This window comes from Rhinolophus hipposideros (assembly GCF_964194185.1).
Source record: "Rhinolophus hipposideros genome assembly, chromosome: 15".
NCBI lineage: Eukaryota > Metazoa > Chordata > Mammalia > Chiroptera > Rhinolophidae > Rhinolophus > Rhinolophus hipposideros.
This window is the reverse complement of record NC_138061.1, coordinates 9,635,337-9,656,552: the sequence shown is the minus strand read 5'-3', so window position 1 is coordinate 9,656,552 and position 21,216 is coordinate 9,635,337. Positions and strand designations below refer to the sequence as shown.

The following is a 21,216-nucleotide window of genomic DNA, read 5'->3' as shown; positions in this document are numbered from 1 at the left end:
CTCTGACAACTTGAATGTGTCTGACTTTGGTTTGATCAGTTGGGATTTATTAACATGAGGAACTTGACATGCAATATGCTAAACAGATGAAAGAAAAGTAAAACTTTGTGAAAAAAATCAACATTTATTCCTTGTGTCCAGGAGGAAGGAAGACTCATAGTCGAATTCTTAGCACAATTGTAATTACACATTAATTTTTGTTTTCTTTTTTGTCTATGCCTCTTCTGGAGGATAAGCTCCAAGACGGGCTGTGCCTGTTTTGCTCAGTGTCATCTCCCCCTGAGCAGGGTTATTCAAAACCATTCAGCAGATGTTTATTTAATACATATTTATGGAGTGCCTACTGTGTGCCAAGGCCTGCATTCAGTGCTTGGGCTGCATGGTGAGCAAAACTCAGACTTCCTGGAGCATAGACTTGAATGCCAGAGGTAGATGTGAATTACCGCTCACGCAGCTTTATCATTCGAGTTAAGCTTCTGAAGCAAAACGTGGGAGGATGTTGGGAAGCACATGGCAGAGGGGCTTGACTGCTGGGGCCGGGGATCCTGGACAGAAGGCTTCCCTGAGGAAGTGATGTCTGCGCTGAGGCCCCCAAAACGAGTAAGATAATGTGGACAGCGCCAGGGTGGGGGTGGGGGAGTGAGAGGAGACCTGGTTCTTGGCAGAGTCAGCAGCTGTGCAAGGGCCACATGATTGCTGTGTTTCCTCTCTTTATTTTCTGTGTAATGTCAGGGAGATAGCTGGATCTTTACACAGCTACTATCCATGAAAATATTGCTTTAGGCTGGAGATTTTAAATGGATCACAAGAGCTAAATCATTTTGAAGATTGAGAAGAGGATAAGCTCAGTCAGGGTAAGAAATATATGAATATAAAAAGCAAATGTATATACTCCATGATATATTCAGAAAGAGCCTGAAGAGAAAATTGTCAGGAGTCTTGATTAACTTGGCAATAGACGCTCCTAGTTTAGTAATTAAGTGAATTGCTACTCGTAGTATTGAATAGCCACAGTTGCCTCAAGTTGCTCTCCTCCATTAAAATAGTACTTTGCCATCTGCCATTTCTCTACTTTTGAAGTTGTGACGATGTCTCAATCGTTAAAATGGCAAAATGTATTATGCATAGGATTTTAAGTGTATGATTTCAGTCCACTGCTGTCTACGGAGATTGTCTTGCTATGACACTAGCCACATGAAATATTTTATATATATTAGTGATGAAGGAATGGAGTGTCACTAAGATTGCTAAGAAGCTATTAGAAAACCCAGTCCTTCAGGGCGCTGGAGAAAAGGGAAGAGGAGCCTGGCAGGGCCCCTGCAGAACTCTCAGCCTCTGCTAGAGACCTGGCTCTTGGGACATGACACTCGATATTGCTTCTGTTTAAATATCTTCTTCTGGAGGACACCCTTGGCGCAGATGGACCCATCGCCCTGGGAGGAGCGATGCTTGAACTAGACACATGAACGTGACCCACAATTCTGAGCTCTCCCAAGGGTCGTCAGATGAACATGCCGCTTTTTCTGAGCACATCTTTAACTGACAGATTTTTATATTTTCGGTTAGAGAGATACTTAGAGGGAGGCCAGCTTGACTCTTAGGCTATTCCACTATCATTCCATTTTCTAGTCCTAAACCCATTTGTTCTTAAATTTTAGTTTTCCTCAGTGATTCCTATGGTAGTGATATTAAAAGTTCTTAGCTCCATAAAGAGGATTGTTAAGCATATATGTATGGGCCACCTATAAAGGTGCTTTCTATATTTCATTTATATCCTCGAACTTTTCATCTTATTGAACATTTTGAACAATTTGATTACAATCAAATTATTAATAGGTCTAATTGTATTTTTTTAAAAAGGAGATTCTTGATAAATATAGTGAGTTCTCACTTACTTAGATGTGGCCAGTCAATATCTGCCATCCAGAGCAGAAAATGAAGGTTATTCATTTAACTGATTTGTCTCTCAGGTTTATCACAGCCTGTGGGTTTGGGTTCCTTTATGCAGGGGTCAGTTGCCTCCGACCTTGAAGCATACTTATATCACCTCTCAAAGCAGTAATTATCTTCATGATGAGCAACCTCTATCATGAATAAAAATCCCAATTATTCAGTATGCAGAGGTTTAACGGGTAGGATGGTATGTAATATATTAAAGTTTTAAAATAAACATGTAAGCAAACATCTTAGCACTTCAGGAGGATAAACTCTAGTTATCTGGAAAATGTACTTTTCTATAGAAATTTATTTTGCCCATTCATACTTGATGCTTTATACTTAATGCTTAAAACCTTTTCTAGTTTAAGACCATTATAGATAGAAGAGAACTTATATTTTTAGAGAATATAATAGTTATTTCAGTTTATGGCAGGTTGTGTTAGGGATTTTACTATTATGATGAATTTAACTTTATCCTAAGCTTCATAGGCTAAGCTGAATATGCTCCTGATTCCACCATTGGTTCTTTTGAAATGGAGCCTTTTAAGAGCCTCTTGCCTTAGATGCTCTCCTTATGAGTCATTGTCAGCTTTCTATAAACCCAGATTTAGGAAACCTTAGTAGGCCACAGTCAAGAAACATTGAATTACTGTGTTTGGAAGATGAACAAATTAGTAATTGGCTCTTTAGTCCCTGAGAATATTAGAAGCTCGATATGATGCACTTTTTTTTTAGACACATTTATTCAGTGTCATGATCAGATGATTACATTTAGCAATCAACAGCATTGGTGCAAAAAAAAAATCAAAGCCTACATTAAGACCCTTTGTTGGAATACTTGCCACTTTCCACAGAACAGAAACTAAAATAACCTGTTATACAATTAGTCACAAATACAGTCCTTGAACTTTTTGCCCATACAAAGAAGTATTGTCTAAAACATGTCTTCTTTGTAGCAGCGAGGCCCCGCCACCACTGTGCTCGGCTGAGTTCACAAATCTGTTGTAACCTGGAGCTTCCCTCTCACTTCTCTGGCTGTCCTCTCCTGCTGCGCTTTGTTTCCTGGCAGTGATTAAAACCTTCTGCTACTGCCATAGCTACTGCTGCTGCTGGAACACCATAGCCTCCTTGGTTTCGTGGTTTGGCAAAGTATTGGCCTCCACCACCACAGGGGCCAGAGCTTCTGCCTCCAAAGTTGCCTCCTTTCATGGGTCCAAAATTTGAAGATTGATTGTTGTAATTGCCAAAATCACTCTAGCTTCTGCCACCTCCAAAACTGCTTCCCTCATCACCAAATCCATTATAGCCATGCCCACTGCCACCATGTCCTCACCACCACGATTGCCACCAAAGTCACCTCGACCACTGACGTTTCTTCCACGGCCAAAATTGCCATTCCCACCAAAACCACCTCCTCGACCAACATGGAAGTTTCCAGAACCACTTCGACCTCTTTGGCTGGATGAGGCACTAGCCATCGCTTGCTTAGATAGGGCTTTCCTTTCTTCACAGTTGTGGCCACTCACAGTGTGGTGTTTGTGAATGACAGTCTTGTCTACAGGGTCACAGTCATCAAAGGTGACAAAAGCAGAGCCTCTTTTCTTGTCACTGCCTCGGTCAGTCGTGATTTCAGTCACTTCAGTTTTCCCTCCACTGTTCAAAATCACCTCTTAGGTGATGTTCTCCAGTGTCGTCTTTAATACCATCCACAAAAATCTTTTCCGCAGTGAAGTGGACACCAGGTCTTTGAGAACCTTCTTTTGAGACAGCCCTCTGGTTCCACAGCTTCCCTCCCCCTTGTGTGGCTTTGCCTTCACGGCTGCACCCACCTCCTCCATGGTGGCATTGGTGACAAACCCAAAGCCTTGCAGCGCATGGTGTTTGGGTCTCTCATCACCTCATAGTGTGAGGTTCCCCATTGCCCAGAGCAGCTCCTCAGACTCTCATTGGTGGTTTCAAAGCTCAAACCTCCAATGAAGAGCTTCTGTCGGAGACTGACTCAGACGTGACAACCGCGGGAGGGGAGCCTTGAACGATGCTCACCGGAGGCATCCAGCGACAGAAAGGCCCTTGTGATGGAACCACAGGTTCCTGCCAGTGAAAATACCAGCGTTGGTGTGGCGACAGTATTACCTGTAATTTCACTTGATGTATGATGCTCCCTGAAGTATATTCAGGGAAGTGTAGTGCTCTATTTCAAGTAGGAAAAAAAAGCGCGTTTCTCTTAATTTGTTTAAAAAAAATAGAAAAGGCTTTAAATATGAATCCAAAAATTTAAAATACCATGAATTAACATCTTGAGTAGAAATTTAAATTTAGGCATAAGTTTGCATGCAACCTGCTTTATAGACTTAGGCTCATATTCATTTGAAAGTACTAAATGGTCAATTAATAGCTTATGCAATGGGTATCAGTGGAGTAGGTTTTATGCACATATTGGACTGAATTTAAATTCCTACCAAAGATTTATTTTCTTGGAAAAAAAACCCAGAATTCTTCTAAGTGGAACATAATTTACCTTGAGATAAGTCATTAATATATTATCCCAATTATTAGAATCTCTTAGAATGCATAGTGTGTTAATATATAATGGATCATTAAAGATACTTCATATATTTAGAAAAAAGGAGTCAAGAGAAACTAGTCAGATTTTGTTTTTGACAGCAACAGATTCACAGTATTTGAAGTAATAATAGCCAAGAATTTTCCAAAACCAACTATAAATACAAGTCACAGTTTCAAGTAGTATTTTGAACCACAAGGGAAAAAATTTAAAGAAAATCACACTTAGGTACTTCATAGTAAACCTGATGAAAACTAAAGACAGAAAACATCCTAAGGCAGCCAAAGAAAAAATACTCATTAAATGTAAAGGTATGTAGTAAGCCTTGATAGGAGCGATGGAAGCCAGAAGACAATAGGATAATATCTTCAAAGTGCCTTCTAACATTTTATACCTTCAGAAATTAAGGAAATACTAATTTTGAGACAAATAGAAATGGAGAATTCATCACCAGCAGTATCTGCACTAAGAGAAATACTAGAGTTCTCCAGGCAAAAAGAAAATGGAAGTGCAGAGATGTAAGAAGGAATGAAATCACCAGAAAGGGTAAATATGTTGGTACATTTAAATGAATTTGGCTTTATATATCGTTTTAAACTAATGTAGAACTAAAACACGCAACAAAATAGCAACAATGGGAGTTAAAAGAGGTTGGTGTTCTAAGGTCTTTTTTGTCCTCTTACTGTCCAGTAGCTCGTAAAAGTACTAATTTACATTAGGCTTTCATAAGTTAGCGTTCCTGTTGTCATCCCCTACAATGTACCCATCCAGTGCACAGAAGAAAAGATTGTACAAAGTTAATAAGGGGTGGGGGGAATGGAATAATAATAATTTAAGAACTTAATCCAAAAGAAGGCAAGAAAACAAAGGTATGTAGAACAGGTATGACAAGTAGTAAGATGGTAGGTTGATTGCTAAATATATCAGTACTTACATTTCACATGATTGGACTTAACGAGACAAAGCTTTTCATACTGGAAAAACAATGAAATCCATCTACAAGCTGCTTTCAAGACAGACACCTTAGGTACATGTATACAGAACGGGCAAAAGTAAAAGGGTAGAAAAAAGATGAAGCATGCCAGCGCTAACCTACTGAAAACTGATGCAGCTATTCTAATATCAAAGCTGATTTTAAGGGAAGAAGAGAGATACATTTCAAAAAGAACAAAAGGTTTAAGTCACCAAAAAGAAATAACAATGTTAAACTTGTATATACCTTATACTTCCTAACCTCAAAATACATAAATAGCAGTGAGTCATTTGGCTTACATTTATTAGTTCAGACTGTCAACTTGCAATGACAGAGAAACATAGTATTTTTATTGTCAGCTTGACACAAAAGAAAGGAAAGGGAGCTAACTATAACCCCTTTCCTAGTTCTTTTTCCTTTACCAACCCATCTCCATCCTCTGACGGACCTTGTGCAAATGCAGACTCTGCGGGAAGCCCTTCAGGAATTTAAATATTTACATTTGAATATTATGTTACAAATGACTTTGGAGTATACAGTATCCACCTGAGTTCGTATTTGTTATCATGTGGATGTAATTAATTCTACTGTGCTGGTGAGTGTGAAGGCAGCAGGTGCTGGCTGCTTCTCTATGTCCTGGCCTCTCCAGGACCAGTGGACACTCCAGGACCAGTGGGCCTCGGACAGGTGAAGGGAGTGCTTTGTTCTCAGGAACTCGTCTGCAGGGTTGGGGCAACGTATGAGAGTCGTTAGCACACCCACTTTTTATTTTTACCTTTGTTCATAGCATGAAGGTTTATATTATATAGAGACAGACGCAGAAACTGGAAATTGACCAAAAAAGCAGTGAAAACAGAACCTACAGAATAAATTATGGCTGTAGCTACAAAAATAAGTCTTTTGTTTTTTTCCTCTAAAAAAGTCTTTAAAAAATTCTACTGAACCAGTTCAAATTAGAACAATCTTTGGAAAAGGTGAGCCAGGAAAAAAAAAAATCAGGAAAGCAAAATCATTTCCACGTAAATATTTCATTCACTTCAAGTGTCTGGCACATAAGAGCATGCACTGCATATGTATTTCTATCCTAGGAGCTCTTTTAGTTGAATCTCACTTAACCTATTTCCCAGATGGGTTAGCATGCCCCACTGCCTCTGCAAACCTATTGGTGGATGCACTGGGTGATCGGAGGGCTGGCGGGGATTGGTAGGAACCTTCTCTGTTCCTGTGGATCGTGGATTGTGGGCTGTATTTGTTCCCAAATCTCTTTCTACCTGCTTTACTCGATATTGGAATTACATAATTTAATTAAGTATTACATAAACCCATCAACTATAAGTGCAAAAGAAAGGCTTCTTGTTTCTATGAAAGCTGACTTGAATGCTTTGGAAAAACTAGATAAAGCTATGTTGCATTAAAAACAGACTGGACAACACCAAATACCCATCCGTGGCTCGTTTACAACAAAAAGTTCCTAGAAAAATCAATGTACGTTTGAATGTTTCATATGAAAAATTAAAATAAAAATTTTTTTTAATTCATTTTTAAGCTCGCAAGTAAGATTAAAAGGACTGATGCCAAGAATGGTAATGAATTTTTCTCCATCTCTGCTCGTCTCCTTACAGGAGACAACTCACAAAGTGGCGTTTGGATTAGATTTAAGGAATTTCCATGGAGTGGGGAATAATGGTCAAAGGGAACATTAATTTTATCTGTAATGTGTACATTTTTAAGTAAATGGAACAACTAACATAATAAAAATAAAAAGACAGCTGGACACTTATTGTTAGATCAAATGCTTATCTTTTTTATGTGTCAGTAAGATGGATAGCTGTATCGAGAAATATGTATTAATAGTTGCAATACTTCCTAGAGGTGAGGTCATCAGTAGAGAGAAAACTTTTTTTTCTAAAATTGGATGAAAATCTTTTTAAAAATAATAATCTCTATCCCACAACTGCTTATCCCCTTATCCCCTTTAAGTGAGTAAATTATTGTAGAGGGCAAGCAATTGAATCTTCCAGGACTGTTGTTTCAGTTTGCTACTGGTTATGCTTTTCAAAATAATTACTTCCTGATCAGATTTTTCATGTTGCTGAGGAAGTCAGATTTCCTTGTCTGTCTTTTCCTGGAGGACGAGCCAGGGTTGCAAAATTGATATTTTCCCCATTGCAGTATGTTTAAAAAGTTGGAAAAAATATTTCATGTCAAAGGACCTTGCTAGACTAAATTCCCTTTGTTCTTGGTTACACTGTATATCCACATCTCAGGGTGTCAGCTTTAACTGAACCAAGTTTCTTTTCCTGGTGGGTGGTATAAACGAACATAATAGCCTGCATTGGTGCTTTAACATTTTTTATTGCGAAATTATGCCTGATGGATACTGTGATTGTTGAACAACAGTGATGCTGTACGTCTACATTTTTCTTGTCTTAAAACGCAAACTGTAAAAAATATATTTAGGTTATTTAGCCCTGTGACTAACATGCTTATTCTTGCTGGACTTTCCAGACTTCCTTCTGGGTGTTGTTATGTTTTATTTCACCTAAGGCAAAATAATTACAGAAAGAGATTACTGTTATTTCCCACAAGGTTTTTTGTTTGTTTTTCTTTGGTTTTTAGGATCAGTGATTTTACCTGGGAATATCTGTGTCTAATTCAAATTTTTCATATTGTTTCCATCGTGATCATTTAAATTATTCCTTTGAACACTAATACAAACAGCTACATCCTGTCACTAATGATGCATTTCAAGAATTAATAGGTCATCCTAGCTTAATCTCTGTCTTTGGGAGAAAATACACTTCTTAGTTTTTCATTCTCTGCTCTGGTTGGTAAGATACCTAAGAAGTTCTTTTGTTCTTTAGAAGGGGCTTTTTTTTTTTTAAATGAGACATAATTTGCATACCATAAATTCACCTTTTCAAAATGCACAATTCAGTGGTTTTCAGTATATTCACAAGGTGGTACAACCATCACCACTATCTAATTCCAGAACATTTTCCTCATCCCAGCTTACTTAGGTTGTAACTAGTAGATATCTATTTCCTTATTAATTTACTCCTGAATTTGTTTGTGTTTTTTTTTTGATAAAATGTGTGAGCCTGAAAACAGTAAGATAGGAAACTATAGATTAAGACTCAAGAGACATATTAGCTCAATGCAATTTGTTGATCTGATTGGAAGTCAACTACATAAAAAGACATTTTTTTAATCCATGGGCCCCATACTCCCAGCTGCTAAATTATTTCAAAGCAGATTCCAGATAAGATATTTATCCGCAAACACTCAAGTATGTATTTCAATATTATTTATTGACACACCATCTTTCCCCCTCTTTATCACCACTTGCTAGATGCCTATATTTACATGGTTCTGTGTCTATTCTAATATTTATTTGTCCATTCCTATACCATTACCACATTTTTTTACTTACCATAGCTTTACAGTGTTTTGCTATCTGGTAACATTAGCTCGTAGTATTAACATGAATTATAAAAATTGTTATTTAATCCTCATAACGACTTTCTGAAGTAGGCTGTTATACCCCATTCTGCAGATGAGAAAACGAGGAATTGGAACAGTTAAGTATTGTGCTGTGAAGTCCACGGGTAGATAAGTAGTGGAGTTAAAATTTGAGCCTGAGTTCTAACCTCATAGTCCGGAATTTGGTTGTCTCCCGGAAAAGGGATGGCTATTGTTTACAAAATTCCTTCTCAATTGCTTGAGATCCTTGATATCATATTTAATCTTTATCGTAACTCCCTAGGTATATTGAACTTCAATTTGTAATAGTTTTTTAAAAGAAGCACCTCAGTTTTTCAGATTCATGCTATATGACTGGCTAAAGTCTAAAACTGACTCTAAAAATATGCATATTTTATTTTAAAATGTACTTGAGTTCATAAGTTGAATTTCAATATTGGCAATAACAGTGTTTTTGTGAAAAAAAGTGATGTCTTTTGTTTTCCCAAGTGAGTTTATGTATAGAGTAAAACGTCTGTGTTTGAAAGTTAATATTTTATGTTTTGGCATTATTCCATTAGATGATTTATTGGAAAGACCTTTATTACATGTGATTATACAAATTGTGTTTGTCATGGCTGTAATTTATTAAGATCACAATTCACAATGTTGATGTAAAAAGAATCCAAAGTAAACTGCAGCAAAAAGCCATAAACTTGGAAGACAGCTTCCTGATGCTGGCTTGTCTGGTCATCTGCCAACATTCTAAATTGTTCTTAACCTCACAGAATTACTCCTGTGAGGTGAAGAGACCTGTAGGAAGGATTTCTTTTTATTCAACAGAATGTGCGGACATTCAACAGTGTATTATGCATTATGTGCTTTATTATTTGGTAGGTTTGTTATGTGTTGGGTGCTTGGTAACCTTGATCCATGCCTGACACACTTCCCAGCATTTGGTAGGTCCTCTGTTAATGTTTAATGATAATGAATAATGAAATGGCCTGTAAAAGCCTTGAAACTTTGGAGTAAATTTCCACCCTACTTTATAGAGAATTACAAAATGCTTCCCAAACTCTTGCATTTATGAAATGCTTAAAGCACATCTTCAAAACACTATCTCTAAGATGAGAAATGATTCATTTTTTTTGGGGGGGGAAGTGGGGAAAATTGAAATACTACATATAGCTCTTACAATTTTTTTCATATGGGAAATATATACCTATTATGTTATTTTTCTATAATAAGACATTCCTGAAACACTATTTCAATTATTTTTATTTTTGGTGCTAATTAAGTAGTACAGTATTTTTATAAAACCGAAAAAGTGCTTTTGCATGCTATCTTTCCTAAACTATTTCTCATTTAATTAAAAATCTTCTGAAATAAAAAATTGGATTGGAAAGATAACTTTTGGGCCTCTCAGTGTTTTCGTCTTTCTTTCATGTATTTAAGATTTTTTTCATTTGTTTTACCGTCTTCTTTCCATCCTCCCTCTTCTCAATATATTTACTAATTTTCTCAGTTTTAGTGGGACATAAAGTAGTTTTGGAATTGCTAACCCATAACCTCCTGAAAAACAAATTCACTAATGAGAATATGATATTGTGTATCGATATTGTGTATCGTCCTTTGTGTCTTTATCCTTACAAAATACTGTTTTCCAAAGTTAGTTTTTGTTCCCTATCTACAGTGTGGTTATATTTTCTATTTGTAGCAGAGTTGGGTTACTATTTGCTTTTTGTTTTGGGTTTCTCCTGCATTCTGCTTGATTTGAACTATTTATTTTTGAGGAAACGTGAAACATTACCATGGTTCTAAGAGTCAAAACTATACAAAAGGGTATACTCAGAGGACTGTCATTTCCTGGATCCGTTTTATCATTCCCATTTCTGCCCTCTTCCATCCTATTTCCGCCTATCCCCTGTAGATGACCAATCTCATTAATTTCTAATTTACCTTGCCTCTCCTTTTTATGTACAAATGAGCAGATATGTGCATATTTTCTCTTTCTTATATAAAGAGTGGCACACACTCCATACTCTTGGACTTTGGTATAATAATGTATCTTCCTATATGATTATATTATATCCTTATTATATATATTAATAATATATTCAGTTTATCCACTTAATGTATCCAGGAATCACTCCTTATCAGTTCATAGCACACTTCTAATTCTTCTGTACAACTGCATAGTACTCCATTGAGTGTACGTGTGATAGTTTGTTCAACCATTCTCCTATGTCTGGGCAGTCATTTCCCAGTATTTTACAATTACAAACTGCTACACTGAATAGACTTGAGTGTATATTCTTGTGTGTTCTTGTGTATCTTCAGGGTAAATTCACCAGGGTGGGATTGCTAGGTTAAAAGGTAAGTATATACGTTTTGCTGTTAGGTATCATTAAATTTCCCTCCAGAAAAGTCGTATGTGTTTGTAGTTCCACCAGCACTGTATGAGAATGCCTGTTTCCCCACAGCCTTGACAGTGAATGCGCTGTCACACTTTATTTTCCCCAATCTGATGGGTGAGAATGGTATCGGTCTAATTATGAGCGAGATTAAATGTCTTTTCACACGTTTAAGGGCCCTTTTTATGTCTTTGTTGTGTGCTTTCCTTTAAAGGGTTATATCTCATGCACATTTGTTGTTGTTGTTACATTATTTACCTTCAGTTTGCCAGGACAATAGCACTTATAGATACTAGACAGTAAATGACTTTTCTCTTTCAGATCTTCCATGGTGGCTTATTTTAATTCGGCAGAAAGCACTGGTGGGCAAACTTCCAGGAGACCATGAGGTCTGTAAAGTTACCAAAATTGCGGTGCTATCACTTTCTGAACTGGAACCTCAGGATCTTGACCTCGAGGTAAGGTGCCATCTCAGGAAATGTAATGGAAATTGGATATAAATATGACAGCAATTATGAGGATTTGGTTGAATAGACCAAAAGCATACAATTTTAGAGCTGGATAATATCTTTAAAATAATTTAATCTTGTGAGTTTTAAACTTCATTTTAGTAGTAGAACTTTGTTTCAAAATCTATGAAACCCAGTATACGCGACACATAAAAGCAGAGCTGCTTTGGTTGAGATGGTGATGGGGGGACAGGAGATCCTTGGGGACCTGCCTACTGGGCTTCTACTGGAAGGTCACCTGCTGCTCCCAGGGAGCCCTAGGACTCGGCACAGTACAGTTTGAAAACTCCTGATTTGGGGGAGAGAGGGAAGTCAAGAAGGCGAGATTTAACTTTTACTGTATCCTCTTTTGTCTATATTTCTTGGAGTTTTTCTAAGCATGTATTTCTTTTATAATTTTTTTAAAGGTTTTTTTTTTTAAAGAAAGAAAACTATTGATCTAAATACAATCTTTGCATTTTCCATGTGGAAGTCAAGCCCACAATAGAGTGACTTAAGGCCAAAATAACTGGCCAAGTTATTGGATGGCCCAGGGCCAGTGTTTTCCCCCATGGTGCTGCCTCTGGTGGAAGTCAGCCTTGAAAGCACTGTATCATGCCTGCTATCAGTTTGTGGGTTCGTCATCCAGGGATGTCACCACTCTGCCATAGTCCTGGCCTATTGTTGTCACCATGCGACGTGCCAGGCAGGCCTGCAGGGCTACTTGGATTATCATATTTACTCCCTGGGATCACCCTATAGTTGGGCACCGTTATGATGCATGTTGTATAGAGGAAGAAAGGGAGCTTGGCAAGGGTTAAGTCACGGAGCTGGTACGTGATGGGGTCTGCAGCTGGACTCTGGCCTTTGGGTCCTGTATCACTCTGTTGAGATGCCTTCCTGTTACCTGAACAGCAGGTAACATAGCACCCACCACCCACAACTCAATATATGTTTTTCCAGGCTGTCTTCTTAGAGAGGAAGTTTAGGGAAAATCTAATCATTTTTATGCTTCAGATTTTACTGGAGTTTGACAATCTAATTTTAACAAACCAACGTTAAAATAAATTTGAGAGGACCCTGATATTCTATTTGTTACAGGAATCAAAAGCAGATGAGAGTACTTGTTTTTCTCCTTCATTCTTACTAGAGCTACAACACTATTTACAAATGGTGATCCAGAGACAAATAACTTAGTTGGCAGTTAGGCCCATTCATATCAGGTATTTGCAGTTTTTGTTTGTACTTGATTTTAAGGAAGAGAAGCCAGACTAGGAAAAATTGTATTAAGCCAATAAATTTGTCCTCAGTGTCTTTTGGACACTTGGATGGCTTTGCTGACAAATCAAAGTCAGCATGGCTTTCTGTCACTGACCTTGGCCTTGAGGGTGAGCAGCCCCTGGGCTGGCATTCCAGTTTGAGCAGGAAGCCTGGGGGCCTGGCAGTTAGAGCTGGGGACCAGCTGTCAGTCCTCAGTTTGTACCTTGCGTTCCCCTAGCCCTGGGGAGATGAACTGCCACTCCAGGTCCTGAGAAGCTTGGGGCCCCAGTCGGACTTGGCAGGGAGGTTGTCTGAAGCTCTTTGTGGCCACCAATCTGTAAAAGTTTTGAGACTAGTAGCTGACTGTTGTATAAATGGGTGTGTGTGTCGGGGGGTGAGTTTAGGAAATAACACTTACATGGAATTTTTAAACACAGAAATGTGAACATTATGAAGTTTTAAGAATGGTTTTTATTCTTCAGCCTTCCTTTTCTCTTTCTTGATACTTTCAAGTGAAAGAGATTATCTTCAAATAAAAATGAAAATGGGATTCCCCCCGCATGAGATATTTGAGTAGTTCTACAGTACCATTGGATCATAAGCTACAGTACTTAAAGGAGCATTAAAGTTGTGGCTCATTAAAGTTAAGAGCTGAAAATATGTAAAGACGTTTGTTAATTAGGGATAAAAGTGATTTTATGGAGAAAGTATTTCTAGATCATATTTTAGTGAATAGTTGGGTATACCTTTCTCTCAAGAGAATATAATTTTAGAAATTTGCACTTAAGCTTTTTCCCCCTTCTTTTGAATCCTATTTTATGGTAAAGGAACTTTACAACAGGGAACAGTAGGAGAAAGGACAAAGAAACAACTATGTTGAAAATCACAAATTGCTTGCTTATTTTCTGACATGTTAATTTAAACCTTTGGTATTCTCTTCAATTTCCATATAACTATATTTAAAAGTAGCTTTCAAAAGCTTAATAATTTTATTTTTGCTTATACAGTAAATTCTAGTGAGGATTAAAAAAAAAAACACAAAAAACCCACCAGTTAGAAATAATCATTGTCAATATACTGATGGGTTTTAATGGTTGTTTCAATTTTCTCCAAGCTGTTTGAAGGAGCAATATTACTTTCAAATTTTCAGAATAGTTTTTATTCATTTTTACATATTTTTTCCTGCTTAGCTCTTATTACTTTTCATGAATATACAATTTTATGCACTTAAAAAGACTTTTAAAATAAAATTGATTCTTGTATCTTCTTAGCATGTCTTTCTAGTTTGGACACCTGTGTATTGCTTTGAAATCCACCGCTCTCATCTTTTCCCAGCAGGCCCCTCTCGTTATTTAGTATGGTCTCTGTTCTCAAATTTGCTAAGGTTTAGTCTGTCTTCTGTAATTGGAGTAGAAACAATTTTATTTTAGAGTCTGGAATTAATAGAATTTCTAGTTTTGAGTCAGTTGCCTTTTTACCTCAAGTATATGGCTTATTTGTTTGCCATTTTTGTTTTTGTAATTCATACACTATACAGTTCACCCATTCACAGTATATAATTCAGTGGTTTTTGGTTTATTCATAGAGTTCTGTGACTATCATGCAATCAATTTTAGAACATTTTCCTCACCACACAAAGAAACCCTGTACTCATTAGCAGTCATTTTCCTCCAAACTCCAGCTCTGTCAGTCCTAGGCAGCCACTAATTTATTCTGTCTCTATAAATTTGCTTATTCTCAACATTGCTCATAAATAGAATCATACAATGCATGGCCTTTTGTGACTGGCTTCTTTTTAGTAAGCACAATGTTTTTAAGGTTCATGCCTGTTGTAATGTGTGTCAGTACTTAGTTCCTTTTCATTCCATTGCATGGATATGAATGCAAAAAATGTATGGATAAACCACATTTTATTTATCTGTTCATCAACTGATGGACATTTAGGTTGTTTTCACCTTTTGGCTGTTATGAATAATATTGCTATGAACATTTATGTACAAATTTTTGGTGGATATTTCTTTTTCTCTTGGGTGTGTACCTAGGAGTGGAATTGCTGGGTCATTATATTAATAGTAAATCTCTGTTTAACCTTTTGAGGAACTACCAGACTGTTTTCCAAAGCAGTGTGCCATTTTAAAAAAATGGTCTATACAAGGATATGAAGATTCGGGGCCGGGGGGGGGTTCAAATAAACGAGAACATAGATATTCTTTCTTTTGAAAAAACATCCTTTAAAGTTTTATAGGCTTATGTTCCATGTCCGCATATCGTATTTGCTGTATCCCATGGCCTTAATAGATAACTGCATCATTTTCCATATTTAGTTTCTCATTAGACATCTGTTTAAAATTTTAGCTCCAGATGGACATAGATACCAACTTTTCAAGTAAAATCATTTATTTTCTTAAACAGCAACAGCAACATCAGCCCTTAATCTTGATTGTGAAATGTAAGTTGCTAGAATAATAGAAAAAGTGGGGAAGCACCGTGGGGCGTGTGGTGGTTTTCTTTTTGAGGCTGAGCGTATCAGTGTGTGATAAAGGCCTAAGCACAGATAGCACAGGATTGGCTGGGCCTCTGGAAAAGGGAAGGTGATCCTCTCTCAGCGCTCTGTGTTGTAATGGTAAGAGCTCTGATTAAACAAAGCATTTTAGGACTGGAAGGAGTCCCAAGAAGTAGTTTTCTCCGTCCCTATTTTGTGGTAAGACTACATTTAACTTCTTAAAAAAGATAGTGGTCCACACTTTCTTTTCTAAAGGTAATTGTATGGAAGACTCTAAAATAGTCATTGAAAATGTTTATGTTCAAAGTGATTTTAAATTTCTATTTAGATAAATCAGTTTTAAGAGGCAGAGCTAGACTTCTGGAGCAGATGGTGTAGTGAGTTTGTGCTTTGCTGTACAGATCACAATGCTTATCTGAAACCTGTGGGGCCATATTTGTTTTAGAATTCAAGTTTTTGAGAGGGTTTATTCAAAAGGTTATTCCATGTATCCTGTGGGGCATTAGTCTACAGTACAACACATTAATGTTTCGTAAAGAATCATATGAATATTCATGTTAAGGGAGGTAAACGATGACACCAATAGCTTCATATCAGTTCAGGGCATATTTTGGCATATTTTAAATGAGTTGTAACAAACTTAAAAAAATAAACTTTCAGGTTTCAGAATTGTTTGGATGTTGGAGTTGTTGATAAGGAAGCTCAAGGGATACTGGGCCTATATCAACTCTGTTTCAATACCAGGAAGAGGATAGATTAAAAGGAAAAGAAAAACAAAGATGACATTGCTAGGCTTAGAGAGAAGTAGCATCTTCGTGGACCATATACAGAACAGTAGTTCAAACAGGCCGTAGGCCTCCTGGGCTCTGGGTCCGGAAGCCGGAGGCGATTTGGCCCCGACTCAGTAAAGGAAAGTTACAGGGCGGCTTGAGCGGGAGATGGAGCCTGGAGCCGCGCCCACGTGAAGCCTGGTGCTGGAGTGGGCGATGACAGGAGGCTGTTAGGTCGTCTGCACTAAACGGCATAATTGTGCGTAAAGAATTCTCCTGTCTGTTAAGCCAGTAGCACTTCTGTTGAGAAAACTGGTCTGGGCAAAAGGTGAGGATCTGAATTAACAGAATAGAAATCAACATGAAGGAGAGACTTTAGGAAGGAGAAAGATGGAAGATGACTCCTAGGTTTCTGGCGTAAGTGATCCAGTGGGTGGTATAATCATTGCCTGAGACGGCAACCAGGAAGGAGTAAGACTTGGGAAACAGATGTTGATCAGTTTTTCAGATGCTGAATTTGAGGGACTGGTGTGTCAATAACAGGGAGATGTTATATTTTTGGTTCTTGAGCTCAGAGCAAAAGAGCGGAGTTAGAAATGTGGAGTTAAACAGGGGTAGCTAAAACGAAGAAAGCAGATGGAATTTTCTAGACAGAGCTTGAAACGGAAGAGAGCTAAGGATAGAACATTGGGAACCACCATCCTCTTTAGAAACAAAAAGAGACGCCAACAAAGGAGACTAAGAAGGAACAGTCAGAGGTGGGGAAAAACCCAGAGAAATTGGTGTCATGGGCAAGAGATGGTAGGAAGTGATCATTAGTGTCACATTCTTAGACAGAGAGAAGGTTTGTCCTTTTCAGAGTGAGGAGGTCCTTGTTTTACTCTACCTGAGCAGTTTCAGGGGACCTTCACTCTGACCTACCCCAATAAGACTGTGGTCCTCAGTTTCAGTGACTGTGAAACTGTTTGTACCCTGCTGCCTCACAGAGGGGATTCCACAGCTGAGGAATGGATTAAAAAAAGATCCTGGTAAACTTGAACGATGTTAAAAGGTGGTAGGAAAGAGACAGAGGATCTGAATTGAACAGGGAGAGGGGGTGGGGGGGGGTGCATGACAGGGCAAAGCCTGATCCCAGGGAAGACAGCAGCAGGAAACTGGCCTTGATGGGAAAGAACGACTCCCTACTCCCGTCCTTCTGAGAGCGAGGAAAGTGTGGGTGTGGATTAGGTGTGCTGCTACAAGATTATTTTAAATAGAATCATCTCTGATATATTCCTGGGGGGCAAGTTGCTGGCCTGAAGACTCTTAAGGATAACTATGTCTGATGGATACCTAATATCCTGTGTTGAATATTAAAGTTGCAGCGATCTTGACTAGGTTTGGGGCATGTTTTCAGATGTTTTTAAAGAAAGTATTATTAATTTGACTAGATAATTACTAACATTCTATTAAAAATTGCTAACCAACAATTGCTCAGTGCCCCAAGCAGCAGAGGCAGCAACGGGATGAATAGGGAGGTTATGTTTTAAAAACAGTTTCTCTGCTGCCTCAGTGATTCTACACCACGGAGGGTGTGTGTGTGTTGTATGTTCACAGAAGAAGAGAAGTGGGATTTTCCCAGGACTACGTACATGCCACATGTGCATATCTGGAGGTTACCACTTATGTTTGTAGTATCAAAGCCCATTCATTTACTTAACAAATATTTATTGAGACCTCGTATGCTTGATACTGGTAAGACACTGGAGATATGAGTCAACAAAACAAAGATGCCTGCTGTTATGGAGCTTTTATTATGATGTGTGTGGGGTGGGGTGGGAGGAGAGGGAGGCAATAAACATCAACATAATAATTATGTTGTGTGTCAGAAGGTAATAAATGCTATGGGAAATGAGCACAGTAAGGGTGGGGGGGTTGCCCGGATGGAGCTTGTGGTAAGACATCTGGGCAGAGAGGACAACTGCAGCAGAGCCCTGGGATGGAAGCGTTCCTGACAGATCAAGGAACAGCAAAGAGGCCGCTGTGGATGGAGGGGAGTAAGGGGAAGAGAGTAGCAGGAAGTGAAGGCAGTGGACGCAAGACGAGGGGTCGTTCTGGACATGCTGAGTTTGAGATTCCTGGTGGAAGTCTCAGTGTTAATGTTGGGATTTGTGAGGCTAGAATTTTGGGAAAGAGCTCGGCTGGAAATACACATTTGGGAGATAGATGGTATTTGAATCCATGAGACTGGATGAAACCACTGAAGGAATGAATGCAGAATAGAGAAGGGGGTCGAGGACTGACCCTTGGGGTGCTGAGACATTAAGTCAAATGGCTGCAAAGGAACCAGTAAAAGATAAAGAGCAACCAGTGGAAGCCAAGAGAAGACAGAGTATCAAAGAGGGTGAGGGAGTGGTGAAGTGTCAAAGTGACTAAGGACCAAGAATTCCATGGGGCTTAGTCAAGTTGGAGTCACTGGTCATGCGAAGATGCAGTTGAGGTGGCGCGGTGTGGGACCAAAGGCACATTGGAGTGGGTTGTGGGAAGAGATGGGAGAAGAAGAGTGGGAGGCAGTGAGGAGTGCAAAGAGGCAGGACGGTAGCTGGCAGGGGAAGAGACTGCAAGTGAAGGTGTTGGAAGAGAGACGGATCAGTATGTTTGTGCGTTGATGGAACGATCCAGCAGCAAAGAGGGGCGAGGAGAACTTGGTGCGTCTCCCCTTCCCCATCAACTCAAGGACTTGCTCGTTTTGCTTATTGGAGGAGAAGTTAGCTCAGTGTGGCAGTAGGACTATGTCTTTTCTACCTCATCATTCCTTGCCTCGTCTTAGTGCTGAGGCAGGAGCAGTGCAAAGCTGCGATCCTGTTGTGAAACCCGTGCGAAGGGAGTTTTGGATAGCTTTAACTTTGAAAAGGCATACAATTCGTAAGATTCCATTACATCTTGGTCCAGTTATTGTGTTCTCTTCTAATTTTTCTTCCATTTTTTTTGAGGTATAACTGACAAATAAAATTGTTCATTTTCAAATTTGATAAAATAGGTGTGGTCCCCCCTTTTAAAAAAATTTTATAATCGGAGCTTGAACTAACTTTTGTTCTCTTCATTATGTTTTTTTTTTCATCCTTTATCTCTACTAGTAGTTATTTTGTGATACCCTAATAAGCATTTATAACTGTTAGCTCTTAATAAAAATCTACCACTTGGTGTAGGAATAAAACTGGTGTGTTGAAAAAATGGAACAGGCTGGATTTGATTCGTAGAATCCTGTGTGCCTTTCTGAATATTCACTTTGTGTGTTAAGTGACATGAAATTATAGGTGAAACCCTTGACATTGCCTGGATAGTTGTCAGAACCTCTGTGCCCTTCTCTGGTCTTGACATGTTCCCATCCTCATTCTCTCCTTGGTCGCTTGGACCGCACACGTCCTGCAGCCTCGACTTACTGCTTCTTCAAATTGAACTAATCTCTGGACCCAAACAGTATGTTTTTATGTTGATTTCATAGTGTGTGTGAGGGTAGGAGGAGAGGGAGTGGTTTTTAAGATTCCCAATAGAATCTTGACATTTTCTAAACCAAAACACTCAATTAACTGGCATGAATGAATATTTAGCTCACATAGCTGTAAAGTAATGCCCTTGAAGCGTAACAAGGGTATATTTTGCAATATTTTTAACTTTAGATGCCAAGATCTTTTAAAAAACTTTTATTGGGGAATATTGGGGGACAGTGTGTTTCTCCAGGGCCCATCAGCTCCAAGTCATTGTCCTTCAATCTGGTTGTGGAGGGCGCAGCTCAGCTCCAAGTCCAGTCGCCGTTTTCAATCTTTAGTTGCAGGGGGCTCAGCCCACCATCCCATGGGGGAATTGAACCGGCTCGTGCTCTAACCAACTGAGCTATCCGGCTGTCCCTAGATGCCAGTTTTTAAGGTATTAATAAAGCTCAACTGGAACATTTTACTCTTCAGCTATATTAGATCAGAATTTGCTATAATTACAATCCTAATCTGAATTTTCCACCCCTAAATTCAAAGAATATCCTGTCCTGTAGTCTTTGCTTTTCCTCTACTGTAGCTTTCAAATCACTGAATGCACAGCTGCGTTTCTAAATATCAGTTGTCTGCTTGGTCATTTTACTGACTCTTGAGGTTTACTTTTACCACAGTGCATGAGTGGTAGCGTTCACTTCTGCACTCGTGTGTGAACATTTAACAAGCAGATATTAATAATAATGAATTCTCTTTCTCTCCCTAATCATTTAGCTTTGTAAGAAGCATCACTTCGGAATTAACAAACCAGAGAAGATTATACCATCTCCTGATGACTCAAAGTTTCTGCTGAAGACCTTTACACATATTAAATCCAATGTGTCTGCTCCTAATAAAAAGAAAGTAAGAGTTTGACTGATATGGGCCGGGCATCCCTTTGATAAGTCTTAAATTCATTGGTCATTTTGCTGCCAGTAAACTTATTTTCAAACCGCTCATCATACTCCAGCACTGTCTCTGCCTGTCTTTGGGATGATTTTCCTTCCTTTCCTAGGAAGGTGTGTCTTAGCCACATAATGCTTTGCATTTAATTCCTGCAGTCATAGTAGATTCATTTCTTACAGGTTAAGGAAAGTAAAGAAAAGGAGAAGTTGGAGAGGAGATTACTTGAGGAGTTATTGAAGATGTTTATGGACTCGGAATCCTTTTACTATAGCTTGACCTATGACCTGACGAATTCGGTGCAGAGGCAAAGCACTGGGGAGAGTGACCCCCGGCCCCTCTGGCAGAAGGTACTCTAACGGCTCGGAGCAGGATTTATGGACACTTTGGGCTTTACAGGAAAACTGAAACCACCTGTTTCTGAACTGTCTGTTCTCTA

At 38.7% G+C, this 21,216-nt stretch overlaps 1 protein-coding gene across 1 annotated transcript in view; it reads left to right on the top strand.

Moving 5' to 3' along the window:
- INPP5F (inositol polyphosphate-5-phosphatase F) overlaps nt 1–21,216 on the top strand; it is a 75,378-nt gene that overhangs the window by 23,225 nt on the left and 30,937 nt on the right. The window contains exons 3-5 of the mRNA XM_081073993.1: nt 11,672–11,808; nt 20,610–20,738; nt 20,960–21,127. Coding sequence (XP_080930119.1) covers nt 11,672–11,808; nt 20,610–20,738; nt 20,960–21,127 — 434 coding nt within the window. The remainder of the gene's footprint in view (nt 1–11,671; nt 11,809–20,609; nt 20,739–20,959; nt 21,128–21,216) is intronic.